A 27,601-nucleotide genomic window follows, 5' to 3' on the forward strand; every position below is an offset into this window, starting at 1 on the left:
AGCTAGTGTGCTCATCAGTAAACGCTGTAATGGAAACGAAAAAAGAGATCGCCTTAAATATTGCCTGATTCATACAACCTGCGGAACCCGTGCAAATTACAATAATAATAATACTCGGGATAATGTTGCAAAGTGGATGTATTATGTGTTGTATTGGTCAACACGTGCAGGTCATCACTCTGACTAGTGGTTTATGTGGCGGTGAGCGCACCAACATTGGGAACTAAGAAGGATCTTGACAGCTGAGTGCCTAAATTTCGCTTAATTTCTAAACTGGATTCAACCGTGACTTCAAAACCTGTAGTTGAAGTTTAAGTTTAATGTTGTGGGTCAGAAAATGCTTATCACTTTTTAATTTAACAAGGTATGGTCTTTTAGGACCGTTATCAAGCGCAACGAACGAATTCTTAATAGCCTATCACGTAATTACATTGATATTTCCACACTAATATCAATTGATGATAGCAAGCAGGTAAATCAAGAAATGTAGTTGCATAGAAGTATGTAAAAGGGTTTAGGATTATTCCATGTGATAATGAAAGATGTGAGAAGTTATATATATTATTAACATTTGAAAACTCTTGTTAAATCGGTTCTCTGAATTGGGAGTGAAATAAGTACACCACAACAAGTCGGGTCAGACAGATTGTACCCGGAAAAGACAAAAAATTAGAAATATTGACCGTTATGTCAACGACTTATGAAGAGAATAGTATAAAAAACATATCCTAAGCCTTGATGGCAGGACAACTTTTCAAAGTACGCATAGTTCCAATCCCGGTCCCATGGCTTATACTTGAAGTTTAAAAGCCATGGTCTTCAAGAAAGTCATGTGCGGCCTTGAAAGTTTGGTTAGCGGTGTAGTGGTAGTTGAGAACATGCCCGGTGCCTGGAATATCAACGTAAGAATAGTTGGCCTTTGGATAAAGGGTCCCAGTCTGGGCAATCATGTTTTGGTCGCCCTCGCCGCAGTTCGTCTCTCCAGTGACTTCAGGTAGAGATATTCCGCAAAAGACCTGATCCTTGTGCCCAGTAATGACTTGAACAGGTCCGGTATAATCGTTTGCGACGTTTGTAGAGAATATGGCACTGATAAACTCGCCCACAGTGACAGTATCTTGAGTTGATCTGTCGAGAGGAACAATTTCTTGTGGCCACTCGCTCTTGTCATCGGTGAATAGCAGAGAGACGCGTCCAGCATCGTTGCTCATTGCCATGTAGCCAAGAGCGAGATCGCTGTATCGGGACGAAACTAGTACAGCTGGTAGCGCAAGTGGAGTGACAGCAATACCGGGCAACGTAGGCTTGATGAATTTGGTATAACCGGTGAGGATCAGAGCGTCGACATCATTTGGGTACGTAGATGAGTGGCTGTTGCCCAGGACCGAGCCGAAGGAATGGCCAATATAGGCAACTTTACTGAATTTACGACCGCCAATGTCACCGTTGCGAAGCTTCGTAATGATGTCGTGGTGAACCTCAACTTGAGCTGGAACTTGAACTTCAAGGATTGGGTCAGGGTGTGAGGAGTTAGCATAACCTAAGCGATCGATAGACAGCGTTGGAAAGCCCAATTTGGAAGCATAGGCGATCCAGGAGTAGACGTCGCCGTCCAATCCCTCAGGAAAGCCACCTCCCGACCAGTAGTTCTTATCCACAGTGATTCCATGAACTAACAGCTGAATCGTGTCAGATCTTCCGGGCACCTGGATTTCGGGTTCACAGAAGCGGGCAGATATGTCGTATGTTCCGCCAGTGGACAAAGTCTCCTGGATAATGCTCCCAGCATCGTTCAAGACATTTTGCAACTCTTCGGCAATGGCGCCGGTCTCGAGATTGGTTAGCACAGACAACAATCCACCTGGGGTCTGATAATTCTCTGCGGTGATTGTAACAGGAATGGTGACATCAGAGCAAGTTGGCTGTGAGCGTTTGACAGTGGGTTGTGCATTAACGACGGTCGCTGTAATGCTTCCCAGGAGGAATAAAAATGGGGAGAACGGAGGCATGGTAAAACGAGTGACAATTGGTATATGAGGAAGGTGGAAAGAGTGAAATAGGCTGTTGCAATCAAGAAATACGGACGTTCTAGGCGACGCTCAATATTCTTATATAGAGAGCACGATGGTCATAAAGGAGAGGTGTTGGCCCTAGTTACCGGAAAATTTCAAGCGGTCCAGTCCCGCCTGTCATTTGTGGAACTTAGCAAGGCCAACGGTTTTTGGAGTCTGGGGGCGATGTTATAATGGCAGGTCTCTAAGCGAGAAGTGGAAGCTCGCAGGTCTATCTCTCTCTTCTACTCCGTATGCCTGAAGCCAATTGCGAACCTTGGACTCTGTTTTCAAGTATTTGCAGACTAGATAAAAATGATCGGCAGAACCAATTCCTTCGAGACCAAAATTATTGATTAGTACAGCGTTCTCTCCATAGTTTTCTCGATCGTCACTTGGCACTCCTAGAAAGGATCACGCCGCGCATTTCAACTAGAGCTTCATAGAGCCTAGACTCTGGGAACGTGCCACGGGCCGTTAGAAAAACTATAATAAGTCGGAAATGACATTTACGAAGGGGAAAAGATCAACGACACGCATTTACGGTGAAATCACGAGGATTACACGCTAAGAGGGTACAATTCCTGGTTGCTGTTTACTCGAAGTAGCGCACTAATAGTACCATATAAAAAAGGTCGGGTGGAGGCTAATTGCTTAACAGATTATTTAGTAAGATTTACTCCTTAATAAATCATTGTAATATTACCCAATTTTGAATCATTGAATTTAGTGTCACATATTGATTTTTGTAGTTACGAACTAAGTTGACACTAAAAATTAGGGTCCAACCGTTCCGTTCCCCGCTTCCCTGGTGCCCGGAATTTTAGGGCCAACGGCTGCCGCTTCCCCGGTGTGCCCCCATCCCGACGAGCCCCACTCCTGTCATATCAACATGCAATTCTACAGTTGGAAATTCGCCTGCACATCAGTTATTAAAGCCTTCATGGCCATCCCTTTCGAAGGAAAAGCAATGTAGACCTCGTAGGCGACACACTAGATTGACTCCCTGGAATAAATAGGAGACGTTTCAGGCCCAATTAATTCTTCCGTCAAAACTCGATAGCTCTTTTGGCTTTATCTTTTTTTTCCCTGCATATGCAGAATCTTGTACTTAGCAGTTCAAGATGATTTTGACATCCCTACGCCCATATGATCTTTCCGTCGCAAATGCGCGAGACCCAGTCGTAGCAGCTACGGTCCTTGCTGCTCTTGCTACTCTCATGACTTTGTTGAGATACACAACTCGCCTGGTTCAGAGAGCCGGCTTTGGCTGGGATGATGGCTTGATATTGGGTTCTTTGGTACCGTTTATAGCCCTTAGAAACGAAGTTTCAAGCTGACTAGAAGACTAGCTTTGTTCGTATGCAGAATTGATTCTTTACTGGTGCTGTATGAACTTCCATATCTACGTCATATTTGAGACACTAAAGACGTTTAGGTGTCACGCTGGGTGGAACAGGGCGACACGCAGAAGATGTTGGCTATCCGGACATTCTTCTGACTCTCAAAGTCAGTCTATTTGTGCCACCTACATGAGAAGAAGAGACTGACTGCGAGTTCCAACAGTTGCTCGTACCCTTCGAATTTCTCTATAACCTCTCAATGCCCTGTCTGAAGTGCGGTATCATCGCTTTCTATTTCCGGTATAATTTATCACTCTCTTTGCCCTTCTATATATTGAAACCCTAAATTCAGACATGGCTTCTGGTCGAGTTCTCCACACTTGATATCTGTCATATTTTCCCCCATTTTTGCCATGGAGTATCTACTAACTTGCAATTATGAATAGTCTATTCGGCACTGATAAAATGGTCAAAAGATACGGAAAGGTGATTATTTACGCTGTCGTCATTTGGGCGATCGCGTCAATAATAGTCATATTTCTCATCTGCCGCCCATTTTCTTACTCTTGGAACACAAATCAGCCTGGGTCGTGCGGAAATCGGAACGATATGTATATCATCAACGGGATTGGAAACATGATTCTTGACGTCGCAGTTTTGGCTCTTCCACTCCCTACGATCTGGAAACTAAAACTACCTACAGCCCAGAAGCTCGGCCTTGCGGTTATTTTCAGCCTGGGAGTTTTGTGAGTAAACTATTTCGCCGCGTTCCTAGGATCACGTACTTACGTCTCCCTTTAGTGTTACAATAATATCCGTCCTCCGCATCAAGGCCTTGCTAGCTGTTGACTTCGAAGATATCACATGGTCCCTTCCTGGTGGGCTAGAATGGACATGTCTTGAAGAATCGATTGCATTGGTTAACGCAAACCTCCCCTTCCTACGATCTATCTTGAAATACATCACCCCCAAAGCTTTCTCTCGTCAATGGGCCTCCGGATACCAGCCTCGGAGGTCGACCAATCGAAAGACAGATAACACGACGGGTGATGAGACTGAAGGTACTTTCTCATTGGTGGATAAATCCTCTCAATACTTGGAGCTGTCGGATGTTGGGACGGGGCATGAGTCACACTAAGCCTACGGTAAATTTGGGGAACAAAAATGTTCTCAGCGGTCTGGGAATTAACTATCGTTTTATTATATTTATTATTTTCTTGTATTAATAGAACAAACATGTCAATCACAAGATTGTACAGCTGATTTATTACTTGGTTTTATATCATGTAGTCTCTGAGGGATCCCGTATTGTCCATTAAAGATCGATACAAAGGTCAGTGAAACGAAGAACTTAATAAAACCACATAATATTTTCCTAGAGCTCATAGCCTGATGCACGCTATGTAGCGGGCTTGTGCCTCCCCGGGGAAAGAATTTAGCGGCCGAGGGTAAGAACCGAGCAGAAAATAGTTAGTGTGACTAGGGGTAAGATTAAGATTATTACTACGCCCATGCAGCTTATGGGTTCAACTTCTCCCGCAATATTTGCAATATTATACACGAGTGCCACAGCTTCTGTTATACTACTCGCTAGTCTCAGAACCCCTAGTCAAAATACACCCACTCTTATTATGACACATATCCGGTAGCATTAGTTACATGAGCTTCCCGTGCCTTGCTTCTTACTTGGAGTCAATGTTGGGAGGCGGCACAGATAGGAGAGCCACTATCAGCATTTGAGAACACTGTTGGTTTGAACCTGTGCCATGGCCTCTGGAGGATTCCACCATTTGTATCAGATGATACTGCATATCGTCACATGTTTCTATCTGAAAGGAAGTTGAAACAGGCGGGTTATTCCTCGGAAAGTGTCCTCGGCAGTTTTCAGTTGTATCGGACATCTGTTTCTCGCCATTGTAGTTTTGCGTAGCGTGATGGTCCACTAATATAACTCGGAGATATTCTTGGGACATGATAATAGATAATTTCTGTGGAGAAACCGTAATGTTTGCTAGAGCCTAGATGACACCGTGAGTCTTAAAAAAAAATCCCGCGCCAATGTTGGTTTGATAAGCTAACAGACGTACCAGTTCTGTTACTATCATTGGTCGTTAGATCTAACATCAAAAATGAGACAAGGAAGTCCTGGTGATCGACAACTTGCCACCCCTGCTTAGTGTTTATAGGAGTCATCCATACGGAGTTCTTTTCTCTCGTTATCCCCTTACTCCGTTTCCATTCCCTTACACAATCCAAATTCTACGTACCTGAGTAGTTGTGCTTATTTAGATAACGCCGTTTGTACACCACCAAGCCGTGTTTAGTTCATCCTCTTAGGGTGTCCGTGCAGACACAGCAGTTTAATTTCGAGGAAGGATGCCGAGGTGGAAAATTTGTTGTAGCGCTAACGCCCAGCTTCTCTTGTCATTTTTCTAGCACATAGATCGTTGAGTTGTATGTTTTCACGTTCATAATAGATTATTCCCTCTCTTGAACCCCCAATCTCCAACTACCAAGCTTCCAACATGTCACGATATCCTCCCCTTCCCCCAGAATCGCTCACTGGCGATCGACTAGAATTACACAGCCACATAGACTCATCATGCTGCAAAGTATTCGGGGACAGCAACTCCTTGCCTTTTATAATGAAGGATAGGAATGGCTCTCTTGTGGGCCCTTTTCCATTACTACTGTAAGTGCATACATCTCAGTCCCTTCCTCACGGCCATCCGATTCCATACTTTCGTTCGTCTCACTACATGAGTCAATAGAGCTAATATTGAAATATGCAGTCATTCACCCGAGCCCCTTTTCGGCATCGGTATTTTCAACTACATCATGAAATTTACCTCGCACCCGCTCCTTTCCGCCTTAGAACGCGAACTCGCCATCTTATCCGTAGGCGCACACACAGGTTGTGTGTACGAAATATACGCGCACTCCCTTGTGGCGCAGAAGGTCGGCCTTTCTGATGCACAGGTCAAAGCCGCGGCTGAGGGTAAGATGCCAGAGGGACTGAATGAGAGGGAGGAAGCAGTGTTTGAGTTTGCGGGGAGACTGGCCCGGGGGAAAGGACCACTACCAGACGACGTGTTCGAGATGGCAACGGGATTGATGGGGAAGGATAGAGTTTTAGTGTTGGTGCAATTGGTGGCTGTCTATTCTTATGTTTGTTTAATGCTAAACGCCGGGGGTGTGGTTGTACCAGCGGGGGCGACCCCAGATTCTTAGATTGAAGATGGAACATAAGAGTTCAGTTCATGCTGATAGATTTAACAGCCTATAAAGGCCAGTTTCATTTCATTGACAATAACTTTGCTTTGTGTATACCCCCAATTCATCCTTCTAGCAAAGGCGTCGGATCAGATGTGCAATCTCCGTTACGTCCTTGCTAGAACTCGGGACTTCATGCCCTCCTTGATGCACAAAACTTGACTTTGATCTGCCGCAACACTGCCTATCTAAAAGAACGTTTCTAGTTGGATTTGTCGTGTCTCTAGCACCCCATATATGCAGAGTAGGAATGGTAATAATGGCGTCTGTATCTTCTCCCTTTCCTCTGTCACCCACGAACTCGCCTGGCTCTCCGGAAAATAGTATGGCAAATTTCCATAACGGCACCTTTATATCTGTGTGGTGCTGCATCATGTATGACGCTGCCAGCCCGCAGCCTTGGGAAAAGGCAATGACACCATCGAATGGTCCTTCTTCGACTAAGTAAACATGGAGCTCTTGAAGCGCAGTCTGAAGCGTCTCTGGTTGAAGGGGATGGAAGTAAGCAAAATACTCATCATCGGCTGCAGCCAATGAATCAGCATCTAATTCCTATGTGTTAGCAGCAGGCCTCTTTCGGATTATTTCTGATAGCTCTGGTTATTCTAAAAAGGGCCCATCAATTTTCGCACCTTTTGCTATTGGGGCCAGGATAGAGCCTTCCACGAATTCGAAACTATATTTTGAGCCGAGTTCATAACGCAAGGCTGCGGTTTGCAACTCAAAAATCTAGATATTTTTATCAGTTGGAAGACTGGCGATACGGACTACAGAGCAAGGCTTACTCGATTGTTTGTACCGCCTCCATGGAGACAGAGAAGTCGCATTGTGGCGATTTTTTTTGCAGAATTATATCTCTGCAGTTGGCTATAGTAAGATAGAGTAATAAATTCGTTGATGGAATAGCTTTACTGCTTGATTTAGGCATCAAGTAAGCTGTTATTAATGTGAGCACACATCCATTACTAACTTAATATATCAAATGAAAACTACAATGACACGTCAATTCAGCCTATACCTTATACGTAGTTGGAAAACACCCATAACACCACACGAGACCCACCTAATAATGAAGCTGTCTATACCACATAGAATGTTAATGGATATGTGCACACCCGCTCTAGGGGTTGCATATGGTGAGCGGATATTTAGTTGTCAATAACTTGTTTATACTAGGGTCTAATGGACAAAGCCGAGCTCTCGGACGAGTGGATATCTACGTATCTAGGCCCTTCAAAAAAATTTTAGCTTATATTTTGCCTCAACAGCATGCGTTATTGGGGGTACGGATATTTCCCGAGCCACCGTAGCAAAAGGTCCACTGGTGTCGTATGTGCAGAGGGAATTCTCCGTGGACATGTTGGTCTTGTGCATTTCCAAATTCGGACAATGCATTGACTATATCACCATGACTTAATGTAAATATGAGCCGTCTGAAAATCTCCACCAGAGGCGCTAAGCTAATTATAATACTATGTTCTCCGTACAGAGTACTTTGTAGTTTGTACTGACACATTAACACTAAACCCTTGCCCCACATGATTACCTGTCAACTGGTCAGGTCCGGCCCCCTGTCCCCTGGCGGCCCGACGGAGGTGTCACCTGTGCATTAGTCTCCGTAAGCGTCTTGGTTTTACAAATACAGTTAAGAACTAATATGGTTTGACTATGATATGAACCTTCTGAAAACTTCTTCACACCTTCGTGGGGGATGGCCCTTTCACCGCTAGAACGTGAGATACTGGAAACTACTGAGACCATGAGTCGAATATTACGTGTTAATGTGGGTATTTGGGAGCGGGGTTTGACTATCTTGCTCATTATTCTGTATTTAGCGTCATTTGTAGTTCAGTGTGGTGATCCGCAACACAACATTGGAATTGAGCGTGCATTAAACATTTCCGAAGACGAAGGCCTAACCAGAGATACCTAGATGCTACCTTGCAGCTTGCAGCGGTTAACAAATATCACCTATATACCCCCCTCGTTGGTTAGTTACATAGCTTTATCTCGTCCAATAATTCCTGCTCGAAACTTCTAGCCTTCATATTGTGTCGGAATATTTTACCATGGCCCCAAGCGCAGTCAAAGACGACCAGGCTCAGGAGTATCTTCACTCCCTGGATGCTACGTTGGTTGACCATGACCTTATAGAACCAATTGCTGTTATTGGATTCTCTTTGAAATTCCCCCAAGATGCAACCTCGGCCGAATCATTTTGGAAGATGCTCATGGAAGGGCGTTCTGCCATGACAAAAGTACCAGAGAATCGGTTTAATGTTGACTCATTCTATGTACCAGGAACGCAAAGGCGGGACGAGGTATGTGCTATCGAGCCAGAATAAGATCTGTAGCATAACCATAAAACTAATCCCGTTAATTAGCTACCAGTAGAAGGTGGTCACTTTATCGAAGAAGATATTGGATTATTTGACGCTGGATTCTTTAATATTAGTCCAGTAGAGGCTTCTGCAATGGACCCGATGCAACGAATGATGTTGGAAACTGCGTATAGAGCCTTTGAGAATGGTAAGTCTCCAGCCACCAGCTCAAGTACGAATAGTTTATTGAGGACTTTTAAAGCCGGCCTTCCCCTTGAAAAGGTCACTGGTACCGATACCTCAGTCTTCACAGGCTGCTTTACCACCGACTATCTGTTACAACTGATGAGGGATCCTCAATATTTGCCAACCTATGCGGCTACAGGTGTGGCAGGATCTTTACTGGCTAATCGACTTAGTTGGTTTTTCGATCTTAAAGGAGCGAGCGTCAATCTTGATTCAGCATGTTCTAGCAGTGGCATGGCGCTCGACTGGGCCTGTTCCCAGTTGCGTGACGGATCATGTAGAATGGTTGGTTACTACCCACTTTGGAGACGGCGAGTCTGGTGACAAGATCTATGCTGACCTAACATACAGAGCGTAGTTGGAGGATGCAATCTAACGTTTGCTCCAGAGTACTTCGAGTTACTCACAAACATGAACATGCTATCTCACTCAAGTCGTTCTTTCTCGTTTGACTCCAGAGCCAATGGCTATGCTCGAGGTGAAGGGTTTGGCGTGGTAATTCTGAAACGGCTGGAAGACGCCATCATGGATGGAGACACCATCCGTGCCGTTATTCGCTCTACAGGCTGCAATCAAGATGGTCGAACTCCTGGAATTACTCAACCAAGCAGTGTTTCTCAAGAACATTTGATTCGTGAAACATATCGAAAAGCAGGTTTGAATATGGCATTGACTAGGTTTTGCGAGGCTCACGGCACAGGAACAGCTGTGGGGGATCCGATTGAATCGATGGCAATTGGAAGTGCTTTCAGAGAATTTCGTACACCTTCAAATCCACTTATTGTGTATGTGATCAAGTCTTGTGAAGAGTTTATAATGCCCCTGATTTGCCTTCTTTTGCAGAAAATTGAAAACTAACTCCATGACAGTGGTGCCTTGAAGAGTAATATCGGCCATCTTGAGGGAGCGGCCGGCATCGCAGGACTTATAAAAGTTGTCTTGTGCCTTGAAAAAGGCGTTATTCCACCCAACGTCGATTTCAGAAATGTGAATCCTAAGATAGACCCGGAATATCTTTCCTTATTGGTAGGTATTATTCGAGCATCACTTCCATGTATACCTCGTGCTTACTTCCTTAGTTCCCCACTACTCCCATGCCATGGCCTACAAGTGGTCTACGAAGAGCCTCTATCAACTCCTTTGGATTTGGCGGTTCCAACAGTCACTTAGTAGTTGACGATGCTTACAACTTCTTGAAAATTCACCAATTAAGTGGAAATCACTGCACTGTTTCAGTACCGCCGGTACCCGAAGCATTGGTACCGACCATCTTTTCTAGGGCAGAAATATCACATGACCATTCAAAATCAATTCACGCATCCTCCCCATCCGCTATACAACCCAGGCCACCGAAGCTCTACGTTCTCTCGGCAGGTAGCGAAAGCAGTCTAGTTAAATTGATCGATTGCTATGCCGATTACTTTAAAGAGGGCATTGCGAAAGGGAAATACTCTCAGGCTTTCCTAGATGATCTAGCATACACATTAGGGTCACGGCGAACACATCTTTCATGGCGATCTTTCTTCATAACGTCATCTAGCACAGATCTCCAAGCAGTTGAACAAAATGCGTCTACTCCTAGAGAGAAGAATGAGACATTACCACGTCTGGGTTTCGTATTTACGGGGCAAGGAGCACAGTGGTACGGAATGGGACAGGAGCTCATGGCATACCCTGCTTTCCACGAAAGTGTTCACGAGTCAGACATATATCTTAGAAGCTTAGGGTGTGAATGGTCCGTCTGTGGTAAGCTCCCAATGCCCATCTACCAGTAATCTTTAGAAGTGGTCTTGTTGACAATTGCTAGATTACTTTACCCAGAACGCTATCAAGCTCGAAATTGACGCCCCAGTGCTAAGTCAAACTTTATGCACGGTACTACAAATAGCTTTAGTAAACCTCTTGGAGTATTTTGGCATCACACCATCTGTAGTTTGTGGACATTCGTCTGGTGAAATCGCTGCTGCGTTAGTACTTTGTTACTCCCAAATCTGGACCTTTTACTGAATCATAACATAGTTATACTGTCGGCGCTCTGTCCAAAGAGTCGGCATTAAAGGTTGCCTATTATCGCGGTCTTTTAGCCACCTCTCTGCCCGAAACGTGCCCATACACAGGTGCAATGTTGGCAGTGGCACTTTCTGCCGAACAAATTGGTCCTTACTTTGCTAAAGTTCGCAAAGAAGGGCAATGGGGGCCAGTTGTAGCGTGTTATAACAGCCCAGAAAGCATTACTGTATCTGGCTTCGAAGATCAAATTGATGAATTGATACTACTTCTCACTGAGGCTAATGTCTTTAATAGAAAACTCCGAGTGAATGTGGCATACCATTCACCTCAGATGACAGAAGTTGCGCTTGAGTACTTGGAGCGGTTGACACCGTTAAAGCAGGGACACCGGCATACCCATCCTGTGGGTATGGTATCCTCAGTTACCGGTGACGACTATATTGCCAGTGAAATCTCCAACGCAAGCTACTGGGTTGAGAACATGGTCTCGCCTGTGCAATTTTCGCAGGCCGTCGAAAATATGTGCAAAAAGTCACCAAAGTCGGTGACAAAGAAGGTAAACCGGAGCCATCGATCTGCGGTAGCTGTTGACTACCTCTTGGAAATAGGACCCCATGGAGCTTTGAGAGGCCCAGTACGCGAAATACTCAAGTTTCATCGCCGCGGAACCGATATAAAATATGACTCGCTACTTAGCCGCAACGTTTCAGCGCTGGACACATTGCTACAAGCTGTTGGTCGATTACACTGCTCAGGCTATATGGTCAATTTATCAGCAATTAATGGGCTTAGCTCGAAGCCATCCAAAACTGCTTGGATGGCCCTGCCTAGTTTACCCGAATATCAATTCAATCACTCCCAGAGACACTGGCACGAAAGTCGGATTACCAGTGACCTGAAACATAAAAATCACAGATACATGGAATTGTTAGGCAAGCAGTCATTGGATTGGAATCCTTTGACTCCTTGTTGGCGAAATTTCTTGAGAATCAAGGATATGCCGTGGATAGAAGACCACAAAGTATGTGAGAAATATCCCATCATATGATGAGTCCTGTTAATAAAGCACCAGATTAATGGCGTTGTCCTATATCCCGGCGCTGGGATGTTAGTCATGGCTATTGAAGCAGCACGAAAGATCAATGCTCATCAAGAAGTCCTTGGGTACCAACTCACTAACATCACTTTCTCCGCTGCACTGGACGTTTCGGCGGGAGAGCTCGAAACACAGCTGGCACTCCAACCGCAAAAACAAGCTCCCGGGTCAAAAGACCGCAGCTTCGAGTTTGTGATATCTTCTTACTCCGCTGGTCAATGGTCTGAGAATTGTAGAGGTATGATTTATGTCCAAGCCAAAGACAATTCTAGCCTTGAGGAGAGCGAAGTATCCACGGAGGGTTTACGGCTGGGCGGTATTGCAAGGACCATTCTCTCAAAGCCATACTATGACTTCCTGCATGATTGTGGCTATGGCTATGGACCATCCTTCCAAAGGATAGAGAATATTCAATACAGCAACAGTGGTGAAGCTCTCGCCCAGATATCCTTGTATCAGGGCAGTGTCCAGTCTTATGTTGTACATCCAACAACGTTGGACGCTGTCATGCATCTACAGTTTGCTGCTACCAGCAATGGCTGCAAGAAAAGTCTAGGGACTCTGATTCCGACGAAAATCGATTCCCTATGGGTTGCAGCTGCGGGGTTAGGCCATCTTGCAAAAGATCCTGTGAACGTCCTGACAAAGGTGACCTCTGAATCACACCGGTTCTGTAAAGTGTCAATACTTGGAGAGAATAGTAGTAACCAACAGGAGATCCTCAGAGTCGTTGGTCTGGAGACGACTGCTGTTGCGACTGCGACAAATTCGGCACCAATCCGAAGCCCCGAAGAGCAAGTCCTTACTTACATAGATACCAAAATCGATATTGATACGGCCAGCAGCCAGCAAATACTGGATTATTTAGCGAAGGAATATCCTGCACCACCTGAACCAGCAGCCCACCACTTACAGCTGCAAACCGATATCTTCCAATGTCTCCGCGAGGTCAAGGAACATCTTCAAAACTCGAGTCCTCAAAACATTCCTCAGCATATAAAATCTTACATGGCATGGATGGATTTCCAACTCGAGGAGAGCTCTAAATATGACAACAAGTACATAGGCGAGAGCGGCGGGGAGCGACCAGCTGAAAAGCGCTTGTACATGGAAGTTTGCCAAGAGCTCTCCAGCGTCCTTACTCAAAAGACCATCCCAACACAGCTTTTGTTCGAAACTGGACTTCTGGATAACTATTACGTCGAGAAAGCTCAGACCGAAGTTTACATCACCAGACTGTTGAAGTATATAGATCTTCTGTCGCATAAAAACCCAGCGATGAAGATTATTGAGGTTGGTGGTGGGACAGGTACTTTCACTGAACATATTCTAGACACTCTACATCGCCACTCGGATGGAGAGGCCGGAATCGTTCGGTGCAAGAGCTACGACTTCACGGATATTGGTCCGTTATTTCTCGAGCGGGCGAAGGAGAAATTTGGGCAGTATTCAGACAAGATGGATTACGGTATTCTGAACATTGAAAAGGATCCTTCAGAGCAAGGATACGAAGCTGGGTCATACGATCTCGTTATTGCAATATCTGTATGTCTTTGTTTGGGAGTAGGGAGTGGTGTGGTGCGTAAATCACAACGCTAACAGTTAGTTGCAGGTCATACACGCCACTCGCACGCTTGAGCAATCTTTGAGCAATGTGAGAAAACTACTGAAACCGTAAGCTACGCCCAAATAGTCTATATGTAATTACTGACACTAGAAGTGGTGGCGTTTTTCTGCTCCAAGAGCCAACAACTCCAGCCAATCCGACGACGGGATTTGTATTTGGTATCCTCCCAGGGTGGTGGCTAGGTGAGTATATTTGGCTTTAGGCCGTTTATCTCTTGTTGACTCTTTCTTTAGGCACTGAAGAAAACCGCAAACTTTCACCGCTGGTGGACGAGGAGACATGGAACACCCTATTGATCAAGACCGGGTTTACCGGTACTGAATTGGTTCTTCGCGATTATGAGAGCGAGCTCTGTCATGAAATGAGCTTCCTCATCTCAAAAGCAGTCGACGAACAGACTAGTTCAGTTGAATCATCATCAAATCTGAGGTATAAACTCATTGTGGAAAAAGACTCCATACTGCAACAGAATTTGGCCGAACAGCTTCAAAACCATGGAAATCTACAAAACTGCGCATGTGATATTTTAACCATTGAAGAAGCAGCAGCAATACCGGACCTTAGAGAATATGTATCCATATTCCTTCCAGAACTCGAACACCCGTTGCTTACATCTATGGGCGAGAAGACTTACAATACGCTGAAAACTTTCTTGTTGGCTTCGAGTCATATTCTCTGGCTTACTAAAGGAGGAGGAGAATCCCTCAAGGACCCTGCCTATGTAGTCATTGATGGCTTCGCAAGGTCCTTTCGGCTTGAGGCGAACAATCTGAAACTTGTTTCGCTTGCGCTCCAAGACGAGGGAGGTTTGACTTTTGGACAACTTGAAACCATCTTCCAGGTCATGAGAAAAACTCTCCAAAGTCCAATAGAGGAATATGAGAGAGAGTACATTGAGAAGAATGGAATGCTTCATACCAATCGAATTGTCGAGGCCAATAGCCTGAAGGCAGACTTTTTGGATCGCTTGGCACAACACAAAACAGACGAAGTAGTTGCAGAAGTGACGCCAGTCTTGTTGGATATCGAATCTCCAGGCCAACTTGACACACTCTATTTCGCAAAGGACGCCGACGCAAAGTATGCACCAAGTGCCAACGAAGTAGAAATCGAAGTCAAAGCCATTGAGCTAGGGTTTGTTGACTACTCCGTGGTCACTGGCCGCTCTAAAGAGTCTAAGCTTGGCTCTGGATGTTGTGGAATAGTCTTGAAGGATACTCCAGAGTCTGGGTTTCAGGCAGGAGACAGGGTTTGGATGCACGGTAGTGGGATGTGCAAGACCGTCGCTCGCTCATCTGCCGCACTGGTTACAAAGTTACCCATAGAAATCTCCTTTGAGCAAGTATGCGCATTGCCACCTGGCTCACTTGCGGTTGCCTATGCAATGCATCAGGCTGTAAATATTCGGAAAGGCGATTCGATGCTACTCCGCTGCTCAAAGCTGCATTTGGAAGCCGCTCTACAGATGGCTATAGCAGCAGAAGTCAATCTCTACATCGTTGCTGAAGACGAAACGGCAAAAGAAATCTTGTCACGCACAAACCGAATACCCGATGACCACATAATTTCCGGCCCGCGATTCAGCAGGACATTGAAGAGACTTACGGGTGGACGAGGTGTCGATGTGATCCTAAACTCGGTAGACGAGGACATTAGTCAATGCTTCGAGTCCCTGTCACCCTTTGGTACCTTTGTAGACATTGTTGATCATAGGGAGTCCACCGTCAGTCTTCGAAACCAGCAGGCTAACTTGAATGTTACAACCATCACGGTCAACAGCGCACTTATGGCTCAAGAGCGGCCACAGATGTTAAGCCCGGCCATGGAGAAGGTAATTACTTTGGCAGCAGCGGGGGCCCTCAAACCTTCCACAGACGTGAAAACGTATCCATTATCCCAAGCAAAGACAGCGTTCGAGGAGCTAGGAGCAAATAAAGAAGGCGCCAAGGTAGTATTGAGTGTTGAGATGCAAGATAAAATCACGGTATGTTAACAACATGATAAAACGCTGTTTACCATAGGCTAACCATTGGATCCCTAGTGTATTCAATCACGCAAACAAACATATCAGTTTCCCGGAGATGCAACCTATGTTATATCTGGTCTAGGAGGCCTCGGCAGAAGCGTTGCTCGCTGGATGGGCCATAAAGGAGCTAAGCATCTTCTCTTGCTTTCCCGATCTGGTGGAAAATCAAAAGAAGCCATGGAATGTATCTCATTTTTGCAAAAGATGGGAGTTACCATTGAAGCTCCCGTCTGCGATGTCTCCAATCGAGAAGATGTGAAGAAGACGATTTCTAAATATCAGACGACATTGCCGCCAATTAAAGGGTGCATCCATCTCTCCAAATCAGGAAATGTAAGGATGCTACTTCATAAGTTCAGGAATAGTTCAGCGTTAACAAAACTACACAGGATGCGCTTTTTGAAAACATGCCCTTCTCGATGTGGCGGGAGAACATGGGCGCGAAAGCAGACGGAGCATGGAATCTTCACGAATTCCTCCCTAAAGGTCTTGACTTTTTTGTTATGTTCGCATCGATTGGTGGTGTCATCGGCTCGGTTACTCTCGTTGCCTACGGATCATCAAACCATTATCTAGACGGCCTCGCACAATACCGAATTTCACAGGGTGAGAAAGCAATGGCACTAGACTACGGAGTTGCCGAAGAAGATGGCAGGCTTGCTGAAGACCAAGCTCTGTTCCATAGGTTCATGTTGGAAGGCAAGTATATCCCAATGCCTGAATATGAATTCTTGGCCCTGTTGGACTACGCCTGTGATCCTACCACACAACTATCCAACATCAGGGAGAGCCAGCCAGTTAGTGGTATCGAGACTCCAGCGAAAATCATGGCCAAGGGGTTCGAGCTGCCACAGGCAATGCGCCAACCGCTTTGGCGTCATATGTTCCATGTAAAGGCCGTTGAGAAAACGAACAATTCTTCCGCTACGGCGGATAGGAAGCAGAATCTCACCGCAAAACTCGACAATACTGTTTCCATAGAAGAAGCAGCAAACCTTATCACAGCAGCTTTAGTCAAGCGAGTGTCAAGGACGACTTCAGTCGCAGAAGAGAAGTTGGATATAAATCGGCCAATGCATACTTACGGGGTTGACTCATTGACAGCTGTTGATTTGCGGAACTGGTTTGCAAGCACCATCAGTATTGACGTGGCCGTGTTCGAAATTTTAGGGGATGTCTCCTTCGCAGATATTGGCGGTCTTGTTGCGAGGAAGTACAAGGAGACGCCTCGAGAGGGTTAATTTGTGGGTGGCATTTCTTAGCACTGCAGACATGATAAAGTATCCTTTGATAAAACAAGTCTGATTTTATCTATAAATGTGCGCCTTCAATGTTCCAAGTACTAGAGTGTGTAGCAGAAGAGTAGTTAGGTACCTGTATATATATATTCTGAATATATAGAGCATTATATCTTTCATTGAACATTGAACACATGCATTGTCTACATCAATCAATTGGTTTTTCCGAGCTTATTCAAGACAGCAATTGATATCAATTGATGACACCGAACCAAATATCTTAATTACACTAGCATACATGTATCATTATAAACAAAAGAATCCCGTTAAATGATTTAATTCTTGACTACATGCTATTCTAAACTTGTATAGCTCCTATCCGAGCTAACTATACAGAAACAGCTCAATCACTATATCCTGATCCTAGATCCCTAAGTTTATTGATGGGTTGGCTTTACCCAAATCTTGTCCTTTATTTTTGTTCATGATTTCTCAAGTAACCTTAAGAAAATCAAACCATGCCGGTCCAACTGCATCGGCCATGCCAACACCACGGAGCACACCCACGAAATTAACAAAAAAAAGCGAGACCAGCCCGATTTCTTCCTCTCCCGCGTGGCGCTTGTGGTTGGTTGGCTCCGATGCGCAGTTCGGATTCATGGATTCTTGTCGTTATTGTCGTTCATTAATTAGTGTAAAAATAAGTAAATATATAAGAATGGAAAAAGATCCGTTTTTTTTTTGTTGGTTTTTGTTTTTTGTTGTCGTATTCAGTATATCGAAAATTGATCATGACTGCATCAAGAGAGTTTTTTTTAACGTATACCGATGTTGATTGGTGGTGCGTTCTTCGAATGGTTCGCTGACGGTCAAAAGGAGTGACAGGAGGATAAAATAAATATCCTCGACGGCGGGGAAGAAGCGTGGTCGACTGTTAAAGAAAAAAAAGAGGCGAACTTTTCTAAACGAGACTTGTCCGAGACATTCACCGACGGACGACGATTCCCTGGCGGCGAGCACCACGGCGGGCAGCACGGTATTCAGAGTCAGACTCGGACTCGGACGAGCAATCGCTGCCCTCGGACGAATCCAAGTATCCGCATCGGCTGCCACCGCAGTCGAGCTTGACGCGGTCACCCTTGCGGGTGATGCCGTAGCGTTCGCAGCGGCAGACCGAGTTGGACTGGTCGCTAAGAGAGGAAAGCGAGGACGGCGAGGTGCTGTCGGTGCGCGACGAGAGCGAAGATCCGGCCGAGCTGGGCGGGCTGCTCGAGAACGAGTCAGAGTCGGACAGCTGCGAGCGCGAGAAGCGGTCGGTAAGTTCGTCGACGGTGGGGAAGTGGGTTCCCTCGCGGAGGCCGCGTGATGCGTACGGCTTGGACGGCTTGGGGTGCTGGATCTTGGATGGCGAGAGCGCGCGGCCCTTGGGGATATCGACGGACTCACGGCGTGCGTGGCTGGATCGGTGGGAAGAGCTTGACTTGCCACCGGGAACGTCGAGCACGTTGAGCTTGCGACCGGTGGTCGGCTCGACGGTGTATTCCACGGCGGGATCGTGCGAGACGTGGTATCCATCCATGATGTAGTAGTACCAGTAGCGGCCTCCGAGTTGCAGGACCGAAGTCTGGAAGCGGAATTTACCAGCCCATCCTCCTGACTTGTGAGAGTCCTTGGACAAGGGCAATTGACGAGAGTAGTTGTCCCAGGAACCAACCAGGTGCACGGTCTTGACGCTGCTGGAGGTGCGAAGAGAAAAGTTGAGTTGAACGGCGGCCATTGTTGCAGTATGGAAAAAATTAATTATATACTAAAAAGGCGATAGACGAGTATAGACGAGTGAGCAGTCTTGGCGGAAAGAATTCGGCTCGACGACAGAGCTTCTTTGACGGGGGATTCCTCAAAAGTTTGAGAAAGTTGTTGTTGCGATGATTGAGTAGTTGGAGTTGACAGTAACAGCACTTTGACACGAAGCAAAGAGCTGAGCACGTTTCAGACAGAGAACCGAGAAGACGGAGATGAGTTGGCAATCCACGGTGAAAACCTGGAAATTGATATCTGAAAAAGGCTGTTTGAAGTCGAGTCACAGACTCGAGATCGATCGCAAAAAAGAAGAGACGAATTAAAACAGTCTTTCCGATTAAGAATTAAGATGCTGCACACGACGGCAACAAGAAAAAGATGGTATAAAAAATGAACTGATAGAAGGTATTTTTGAGCAAGGAAGAGCTGGAAACGTCAGGCCGACCGGCGACAAGACGTTATTGAGATGGGGAATTATTGTCAAAGATCAAAGTGACCAAGTGTATGTAATAAGGGCAGGTATCAAAAGGAGCACAGCTCGTGATGATTACCTGAAGTAATTGATAAAATTAGAATAGAGGCGGCAAACACACAACGAACAAGTGCAACCAGCGCACTTGGTACTTTGAAATTAGGGGCAGCTCTGAAAAGAGAAAAAAAAGCTTGCTGAAGAAAGAAAAGAAGAAAGAAAAAACAGAGATGGGCGGCAACGCATCTTTATGTTGGGCGGTTGCGGGGACCAACCATACGGCATGAGTCTTTTCGAGATGGGCGAGGCGGGGCACCTGGACAGTGAGTAGCATAGCGTCGGACAGTGCAGGACAAGTGCAGGACAGGCGTAAGATGCCCGCGTCAAGACGTGAAGATACGGCCGCTGGTTTGATGCATCGTGGTGGCCGGCGGGGTTGGCCAGCGTTGCGGTGCAGGACGGCGGCCTCTGCCATTGCCTGCCAATTGCGCTGGTGGACCAGGTGATGGCCGTGATGGCCGTGATGGGCGCATATCCCTGGGTAGTGATTGGGCGAGATGGTTGCGCTGGAGCTATGAATAGCACAACGCCATGACCATGATGCGAGATGGGGATGTTGACGAGATGAGGAGACGTGCAGGTCGACCAGTGCGAGCGCGCTGCTTGCCGCCGGCCACCCTCCCTCGCCTGCGCGCTCGGCCACTCACCGCCCGCCGTCCGACTTGCCCGCAGAAACACCTGTACACTAGGGCTTTAGTGCAAGCCCTAATTTGCAGACCATCGTCTATGAATATCGACGAATAGTGCGTGCTGCGGTGGAGTCGCTGGACACATGATGTTTACTGTTTACTGTTTACTCGGTGAACAAGTCTGAAGAATCCAACTTTATCTGGCCGACTCGGTCCGACTACCCAAGGATGTATTGTAGATGCAACGTATAATGTCATTTTGTAATGGGTTGGTTAATACAACAGTCTGACCAGCCGCTGGCCCCTCATCTGGCTGTCAGGAATTAAAAGGCAGATCTAAATTTCCAGTTTGTCAGGGAATAACTAGGGAACAAGAAAGTGGACACGAGTATAGAAAATAACGCTGTACGCCTTGCGGATGCCGAATGTCCTCGTATAGAAACAAGAAAAAAAGAGAAGAAGAAAAAAGTATCCAAACGTAGAAGTGCACTACCGCACAGACACACCAGACCGGTCAGTGAACATGCGTGCTGCAATGTTCATGGCGGCCAATTCCTGGAAGAGCAGCTTGGCTGCATACGGAATATGCACCTGCGAGATGCGGTGTTTGTTGTTACACAGTCGGCACTCGAATAAGCCCTTCTTCAGTTTCCTGCACGTCATCTGTTAGCGTCTATACACACACCATACAAAAAATAATAAATAAAAAAATAGACTTACGCAATCGGTGTCATCAGCCCGCAGTCGTCGCAAATGTGAACCCGGAATGGATCAGACACATCAAACAGTCGCTCCTTCAGGAACGCGCTGGCGCCGTGGGCAATCATACAATCGCGCTCCATTTCTCCGAATCGCAGACCACCGTCACGCGCACGACCTTCAACGGGCTGTCGAGTCAGGATCTGCGTCGGCCCACGAGCTCGCGCGTGGATCTTGTCGTCCACCATGTGTCGTAGACGTTGATAGTATGTAGGTCCGAGGAACACCTGCGCTCGGAGCTTCTTGCCAGTGTGTCCGTTGTACATGACCTCAAAGCCGCGCGATTGATAGCCGTGTTCGCGCAGAAGTCGGGACACAGAGTCGACCGTGACATCCGTAAAGGGAGTGGCGTCACCTTCGTACCCACGGAGCGAAGACACTTTACTGAGCTGACACTCGATCAAATGCGCAATCGTCATACGCGATGGAATGGCATGCGGGTTGATGATCAGATCAGGAACAATACCCTCGCGAGTAAAAGGCATATCCTCTTGTCGGTATGTGATACCAATCGTACCCTTTTGTCCGTGGCGGGACGCAAACTTGTCTCCAATTTGAGGTATCTTGGTCGTCCTCGTTCGGACCTTGACCAATTTCAACTCGGCATCGTTGCCCGCAGTGACCAACACCCTGTCAATGATACCGGACTCGGTCGCTCGCAGGGACGTTGACACGTCGATTTTGGTGTGAGCCTGAGTACGCTGGCCCAATTCTTCGGCATCCGGTGCCAACGGCGCTGTTTTCCCGATGATGATATCTTCACCAGTAACTCGCACACCGGGCGCAACAAGTCCGTCATCTTCGATCTTGTCGTAAGTGCCTTTCCTCATGCCAATTGTATCCGCACGCGTTGGCTTTTCAAACGTTTCAACCGTCTGCAGGCCAAGCTTCCTCTCGCTTTCAGTATACGTGCGGTAGAACAAACTACGGAACAGACCACGATCAACGCCACTCTGACTCAAAATAACAGAGTCTTCCTGGTTGTAACCAGAGTAACATGCAATGGCGACAATGGCATTCTGACCAGCTGGCAGCTCGCGGAACTTCAAAAACTCCATAGATCGTGTAGTCGCCAACGGCTTCTGCGGGTAGTAAAGAATGTTGGCCATTGTTTCCATGCGCTGGTCGAAATTCGTTAAGAAGACTCCCATGGCCTGTTTACCCATGGCAGACTGGTATACGTTACGGGGCGACTGGTTGTGGTCGGGGAACGGAATGATACTGGCACAGATACCCAGAATCATACTTGGATGAATCTCACAATGTGTCCAGATATGCGCCTTTTGACTCAAGATAGAGCGAACCCGCTTGTTCGGATTGTGGGTGTCTTCTGGCATCGCATACCCCGCTTGCAGCTGCTTCGAGATCTCCAGATCCTCTGGTGTCATTGCAATCATAATCGTCTCTTCTTCTTCGGCGTCCACATATTCAATCACCCCTGACTTGACGAGGCCTTCCCACCCGTAGTACTGTTCACGCCGCTCCTCTGGGTCAAGGTCCGGCGGAAGTTCGCGATCTGCTTCGAGTTTGCGGATGTGCTCTTTATTAAGTACCAGCGATCCGCAGTTTTCACTCCTGGGGTCATTGTCAATCACAAAGAGAGGTCGACACACTCGGCCAGCATCCGTGAAAATCTTGAACTCTCGGTCACGCATATCGCGAACCAAGCTTACTTCATGCGATATCATGTTCCGTCGACGAAGTGCCTGAACAGTGCTAACCAAATGTGCAGGATCACGATGAACACCGACCCAGACACCGTTGACAAAAACTTTGGTGACATTGGGTGTGACCGTTGGCTCAAACTCTTCGAGAACTTCCATATTTCGTTGAATCATAAAGTCAACGATGGGCTCGCTAGGCGATCCAACAGTGATGGAGCACATCAGTGCTAGGTTCTTAACCAGACCACAAGCCTGGCCTTCAGGCGTTTCGGCTGGGCAGACAAGACCCCAGTGAGTGTTGTGCAGCTGTCGAGGCTTGGCGATTTTCCCGTCTCGACCAATTGGTGTATTGGTACGTCGCAAATGAGACAGACTAGAAGCAAATGTGTATCTACTGAGCACCTGAGAGACACCTGCCTTGGAGCTCATGGCCTTCTTTTGCTCGCCCCAGTTACCCGTAGCAAGAGCATATTTGAGACCACCAGTCAAAGTAGCAGCCTTGAGACCGACGTTCAACACGACCTCGCGGTTTGTTTCAACGCAGCGCTGAACGTAGCGAGTAAGATCCCTCGTGACCCGAGTGAAGAGGGTTCGGAAAAGCGTTGCTAGAAGTGGACCAGCCAAATCAAGACGCTTCTTACCAAAATGATCTCGGTCATCAACATCTCGACGGCCCAGCGCACATTGTAGAAGCTTGTGTACCATGTAGCCCAAGAAATATGCCTTTCGAGTTTCGCTTCCTTCACTCTGAGAGATGTGAGGAAGGAATTCCTTTTGCATGATTTCCCTCGCGTACCGCACACGCCTGTCGTGGTTCATACTCGTCTGTGATGAGCCACGCTTACTGATGAAGTCCAAGGCGACTTCTCGATCCTGAATCACAAAGCCTTCTTCGATGCACGGCTTTAACATCTCAAGCATTGGGGTATCGTTGCGATTGTAGCAAATGTGGCTGAGAATATCTTCATCAGAGACAACACCAAGGGCTCGGAAAACAATGACGATGGGGATGTCTGTTTTAATATACGGCAGAGATGATCGTATCGTCGGTCCGAAGCCACCTTTGCTACTGTCTCCCTTAGCAAAAAGTTTGAGCGACAGCTGAGAAAGAATGCGGGAGCCCTTTTCGACGGCACTTCGAATTTCCGCAACATAAGGCGTCGGGCTTGGAGGTGCCTTCTTGAAGACTTGGACAATATTTCCAGCACTTCGCTCCTGGGCGATTAGAACCTTTTCACTTCCGTTGATAATAAAGTAACCACCAGAGTCATATGGACACTCCCTCCAGTTGTAAAGGCTCTGTTCGTTCAAGTCCCTCAGCAGGCAGTATTTCGATTTCAACATGATCGGTATTCTGCCAATGTAGCAGCCTTTGGCTTCCTCCTCTGTGACGGCAACTGGTTTCTCTTCCCAGTCCAAGAAAGTGCCAGAAACTTTTTGATCCTCGCTTCCATCCAATCCATCCTCGCCGTCACGGTCAGCGACTTTTCGTTCGCGACCTTCGGTCAGTTTTTTATCGACATTAAGATACAAGGGAGAGGCGTAGGTGAGATTTCGATGACGGGCGTCCATGGGCAGCAGAATGGTCGTTCGCCCGTTGATCTCAGCAACCGAGGGTCGAGCAAGCATGATCGTGCCGTATTTGATCTGGTATCGACGAATGACCACGGGGTCGATTTCATCCTCGTTGGGAGTAATCGTCTGGTCGATGGTCACTTGTCCCTGCTCCTCCACCAACTCCTGCATCGTCGATGAAATGAATTCATCAAAGGAATCCAGCTGCTGCGAAACTAGACCCTTTGAATCAAAGTAAGACGAAATGACGGTCCAGCAATCTTCCGAAGTGATCCCTTCCTCCTCATCGTCATAGTATTCATCCTCGTAGACCTCCTCGTAGTCCGCCATGATGTCCTTTTTTCCTTTTTGTTTTGCTCGATCGATCGCGACTTCCGAAAGCTTTTCGATTGGGGGCACTTGAAGAAAGCTTTTCAAGAGTGATAACCCGCGACCCTAGACCTGAGGCGCGAGATCGCGCGCGTGAGAGATGAAATCACGATGGAATAGTCGAGGAAGAGCAAGGAGGGGGCGGTGGAGGAGGAAAGGCAGACGAGGAAGAGTGAATGTTCTTTGAGTCTTTGGGTGGATCTTCTTCTTCTTCTCCGACCGCTATGGCGACTGGCATCCTAACCCCTTGGAGCCTAGCGTGTTTTAAAGTCACGTGACCTTTGTAGACACCGGAGGCTGCTACAACGAACATGGAGGTATAACAAAGAGTACGGGAGTAGCGGTACATTATATTGATACATTCCTTATTATAGGCTTATTGTACAAACTGTAGGAGTGTGTCCAGCATACCCTTCAGGTCCTTCTCGCCCTCGTTTTCATCTCCAAGATCCTTCATTTGATCTACAAGACATGTCAGCTTTTTTAATCTTTTACCACTGAAGGATAGCCTCGAGGACGTCATTACCTCGAATGTTTTGGCGGATGACCGAAAGGTCCTCGTCTCGGTCGGCAAGTAATGTGATGATCCTTTTCTTTGCTCCATCGTCTTCGGCAATGAGCCAAGCAAGAATAATATCGACGGTCTTTGAATCGAGTTAGTCACCATATATGTAAAGTTATGTTATGAATCCAAGTAAAATACCTGTAGAGAAAACAAGCCGGCATCGAGTCGGCGTGACAGCCATTCACCAGCCATCATTTCCTGTTCCTCTTCGTCTGCCTCTTTTCGCTCCTGCTCGATAGATGCTTCAACTGGTTTCAACCTGGAAGAGTACTCTCTTCGGAGAGACAATAACTTGTCGATTTTCGCGTAGTCTTTCTCCATGAATTTGGCAAGAGCACGTATTCGCGGCGCAGATCCTCCGGGTAAAAGTCGTAGAAGTGAGGCAAAGATGCCCAATAGATGCTCGATAGCTTCTGTTTCTTGCTGCAGCGGGTTGTTAGAATAACTAGCTGCACAGCTACAAAAAAGAAAGTACTCACCTTTTTCATAAACATTCCGAAAATGGTTCGCAAGCCTGCTATTTCCACTAGGTGCTCGCAAGCAGCAATACCAGTGGGCCCCGATAGCGCATGGTCTAGTACGCGCAACGCTCGCTGCTTGCTGAGTTTACCCTCACGCAGCATTATTTGGGCAAGCTCCAGGCCTTCAGCTTCCAAGAACTTTGCTTTGCCTTCTTCCTCGTCGACAATACACGTCAAACAATCAAACAAGTTCTCCACGTACTCTTCTTCATCCGAATCCTTCTCTGGATCTCGTTTTCGGTAGGAGCTTAATAGTTGAAGGAGAGTGTCGACTCCATCGGACGAAGCAAACTTTTTTCTGTTCGCTGGGGAGGACTGCAAGATGATTGCAAGAATTTCGGCAGCGTATTGTTTGTTCTGACTGACTGGCGACTCCTTTCGTTGTATACGGGATACAAGCCAGGGCATTGTGTGGGCATCTTGGCCGATTTTCTCTGCAACTGATGATTGTGACGCCAGGCTCTCCAAAACATCTACCCAAAATGTTAGCAAGGAAAAGCGGCTATACTAGGGTATAAACTGACTCAAAATATAATAAACTCCAGTTCGGTCTGCATCGCTGGATTCGTTCAGCCGAGACAAATTCTGAGCCAGTAGTTCAATCACGTCGGCATCAAGCTGGAGAGAAATTTAGTCTTCATGTCAATTATTGAAAAAACTAGCCCTTACCATTGCATTTACAAGGCTGTCCCATTGGCCCTGCTCAGTTTGTACATCCTCGTCAATCAATTCCGATACCGTTTGAATCGCATCGATAGCAATATCCGTATTGTCATGCGAAAGGAGCGAAACCAGAGACGCAACGCATCCAAGCTTCGCAAACTCCTCGTATAAACTTGGATGTTCCGACAGCACTGAGACGGCTTTTATGTCGGTATCCAAATCGGCTTCGGAGGCCATGAACCTATTTTCGACATGTTAGAACACTGCGACTGTCCTGGGTGGATATTCGTGGACACAAACTTCTGTGGATCATTCTCAAATTTCGCTCGCAGCTCTGCATTTTTGGATATCCGCTTCTCGAAGTTGAGGGCTAGGCGACGAACCCAGGCGACATCGATTTTCTCGGGCTGTAAAAAGAGAGCAGTCATGTTAGATCCGTATCATCTTGAAATTCGTTCTCTTTTTTCCCACTCACAGCTATTCCCTCGTCCTTATCCTGCTGGTCGAGATATTCCATAGCCTGCGTTGTTTCCTTGGTCATCCCTCCACCAAAAAACCGGCCTTCTTCGTCATCTGGCAAGTCTTCCTCAAAATCAGGCGGGAGCTCTGGACCAGCCTCGCCTTCGTCTTCTTCTTCTTCATCTTCGACTGCCGCGGATTTGCCTTTGCTCTTGACGTCGCCGTTCGCCCCGAGCTTCGCAGCTTTGTAAAGTTCGGCTAGAGAGAAAAATATTCAAGTCAATCGCTAGTAAAACAGGAGTTTGCAGAACGAGGAAGGCGCACTGGGGTCGTGATTGGGCTGCTCAAGCTTTCGCTTGCCACTTGCATGGACAGCGGTAGGTTTCTATAGACACGGAGTGTTAGTCCATTGAATAAAAAAGCAGAGGATACTGGAACAGTTACCTTGAAGATATCATTCATGCTGGCCATCCTCAAAGAAGGTGTTTTTCTGAATCTGCTTCAAGTCGCTCAGTGGTCGCAAAAGACCGTTTGAGGTGCCGGCTAATATCCAGCAAATGAAAACACCGGAGAAACAGGACCTCAAAACACAAGTCCAAATAAACCTGCTTTGTGACTTGGACAAGAGATATTATTCAGGCTGCGCAACCGGTGCAGCTCCCCTCTTGAAATCAATCGACTACGGCGGGCCGAACAAGCTCCGCCCGCAGTCCGCCGCAGCTGCTAAAGAATTCTCGGCGATAAATCTATCATTAACTTCCATCATTCGACAACTCAAACAACAAAAATAAAACGAACACATCACGTCAATCGACTCACAAGCCTAAGTCGTCGCTT

The 27,601-nt window shown here is 46.7% G+C and overlaps 7 protein-coding genes across 7 annotated transcripts; 3 read left to right on the forward strand and 4 right to left on the reverse strand.

Annotated features, from left to right (window-relative positions):
• Positions 1 to 803: 803 nt before the first annotated feature.
• On the reverse strand, positions 804 to 2,009 carry TRUGW13939_02139 (uncharacterized protein; the record flags this gene model as incomplete). Its single annotated transcript, XM_035485333.1, has 1 exon — positions 804 to 2,009. The coding sequence occupies one exon, from the start codon at positions 2,007 to 2,009 to the stop codon at positions 804 to 806; it is 1,206 nt and encodes a 401-aa protein (XP_035341226.1).
• Positions 2,010 to 4,003: 1,994 nt separating this feature from the next.
• On the forward strand, positions 4,004 to 4,532 carry TRUGW13939_02140 (uncharacterized protein; the record flags this gene model as incomplete). Its single annotated transcript, XM_035485334.1, has 2 exons — positions 4,004 to 4,140; positions 4,196 to 4,532. 2 exons carry the CDS (start codon positions 4,004 to 4,006, stop codon positions 4,530 to 4,532), a joined length of 474 nt encoding a protein of 157 aa, XP_035341227.1.
• A 1,387-nt stretch (positions 4,533 to 5,919) lies between these two features.
• TRUGW13939_02141 (uncharacterized protein) lies at positions 5,920 to 6,625 on the forward strand (the record flags this gene model as incomplete). The annotated part of the gene is made up of 2 exons (XM_035485335.1): positions 5,920 to 6,086; positions 6,187 to 6,625. The coding sequence occupies 2 exons, from the start codon at positions 5,920 to 5,922 to the stop codon at positions 6,623 to 6,625; spliced, it is 606 nt and encodes a 201-aa protein (XP_035341228.1).
• A 114-nt stretch (positions 6,626 to 6,739) lies between these two features.
• TRUGW13939_02142 (uncharacterized protein) lies at positions 6,740 to 7,494 on the reverse strand (the record flags this gene model as incomplete). Its single annotated transcript, XM_035485336.1, has 3 exons — positions 6,740 to 7,212; positions 7,300 to 7,396; positions 7,453 to 7,494. 3 exons carry the CDS (start codon positions 7,492 to 7,494, stop codon positions 6,740 to 6,742), a joined length of 612 nt encoding a protein of 203 aa, XP_035341229.1.
• Positions 7,495 to 8,736: 1,242 nt separating this feature from the next.
• On the forward strand, positions 8,737 to 17,234 carry TRUGW13939_02143 (uncharacterized protein; the record flags this gene model as incomplete). Its single annotated transcript, XM_035485337.1, has 14 exons — positions 8,737 to 8,988; positions 9,052 to 9,196; positions 9,251 to 9,519; positions 9,586 to 10,019; positions 10,104 to 10,260; positions 10,314 to 10,980; positions 11,042 to 11,201; positions 11,254 to 12,265; positions 12,317 to 13,885; positions 13,953 to 14,014; positions 14,061 to 14,149; positions 14,201 to 15,951; positions 16,009 to 16,326; positions 16,383 to 17,234. 14 exons carry the CDS (start codon positions 8,737 to 8,739, stop codon positions 17,232 to 17,234), a joined length of 7,737 nt encoding a protein of 2,578 aa, XP_035341230.1.
• Positions 17,235 to 18,216: 982 nt separating this feature from the next.
• On the reverse strand, positions 18,217 to 19,008 carry TRUGW13939_02144 (uncharacterized protein; the record flags this gene model as incomplete). Its single annotated transcript, XM_035485338.1, has 1 exon — positions 18,217 to 19,008. The coding sequence occupies one exon, from the start codon at positions 19,006 to 19,008 to the stop codon at positions 18,217 to 18,219; it is 792 nt and encodes a 263-aa protein (XP_035341231.1).
• Positions 19,009 to 20,678: 1,670 nt separating this feature from the next.
• Positions 20,679 to 27,226, reverse strand: TRUGW13939_02145 (uncharacterized protein; the record flags this gene model as incomplete). Its single annotated transcript, XM_035485339.1, has 12 exons — positions 20,679 to 20,841; positions 20,910 to 24,585; positions 24,968 to 25,018; positions 25,083 to 25,200; positions 25,260 to 25,544; positions 25,601 to 26,115; positions 26,167 to 26,260; positions 26,312 to 26,546; positions 26,606 to 26,712; positions 26,781 to 27,022; positions 27,089 to 27,149; positions 27,209 to 27,226. 12 exons carry the CDS (start codon positions 27,224 to 27,226, stop codon positions 20,679 to 20,681), a joined length of 5,565 nt encoding a protein of 1,854 aa, XP_035341232.1.
• Between the last annotated feature and the right edge of the window lie 375 nt (positions 27,227 to 27,601).

Source organism: Talaromyces rugulosus, chromosome I (genome assembly GCF_013368755.1).
Source record: "Talaromyces rugulosus chromosome I, complete sequence".
Taxonomy (NCBI): domain Eukaryota; kingdom Fungi; phylum Ascomycota; class Eurotiomycetes; order Eurotiales; family Trichocomaceae; genus Talaromyces; species Talaromyces rugulosus.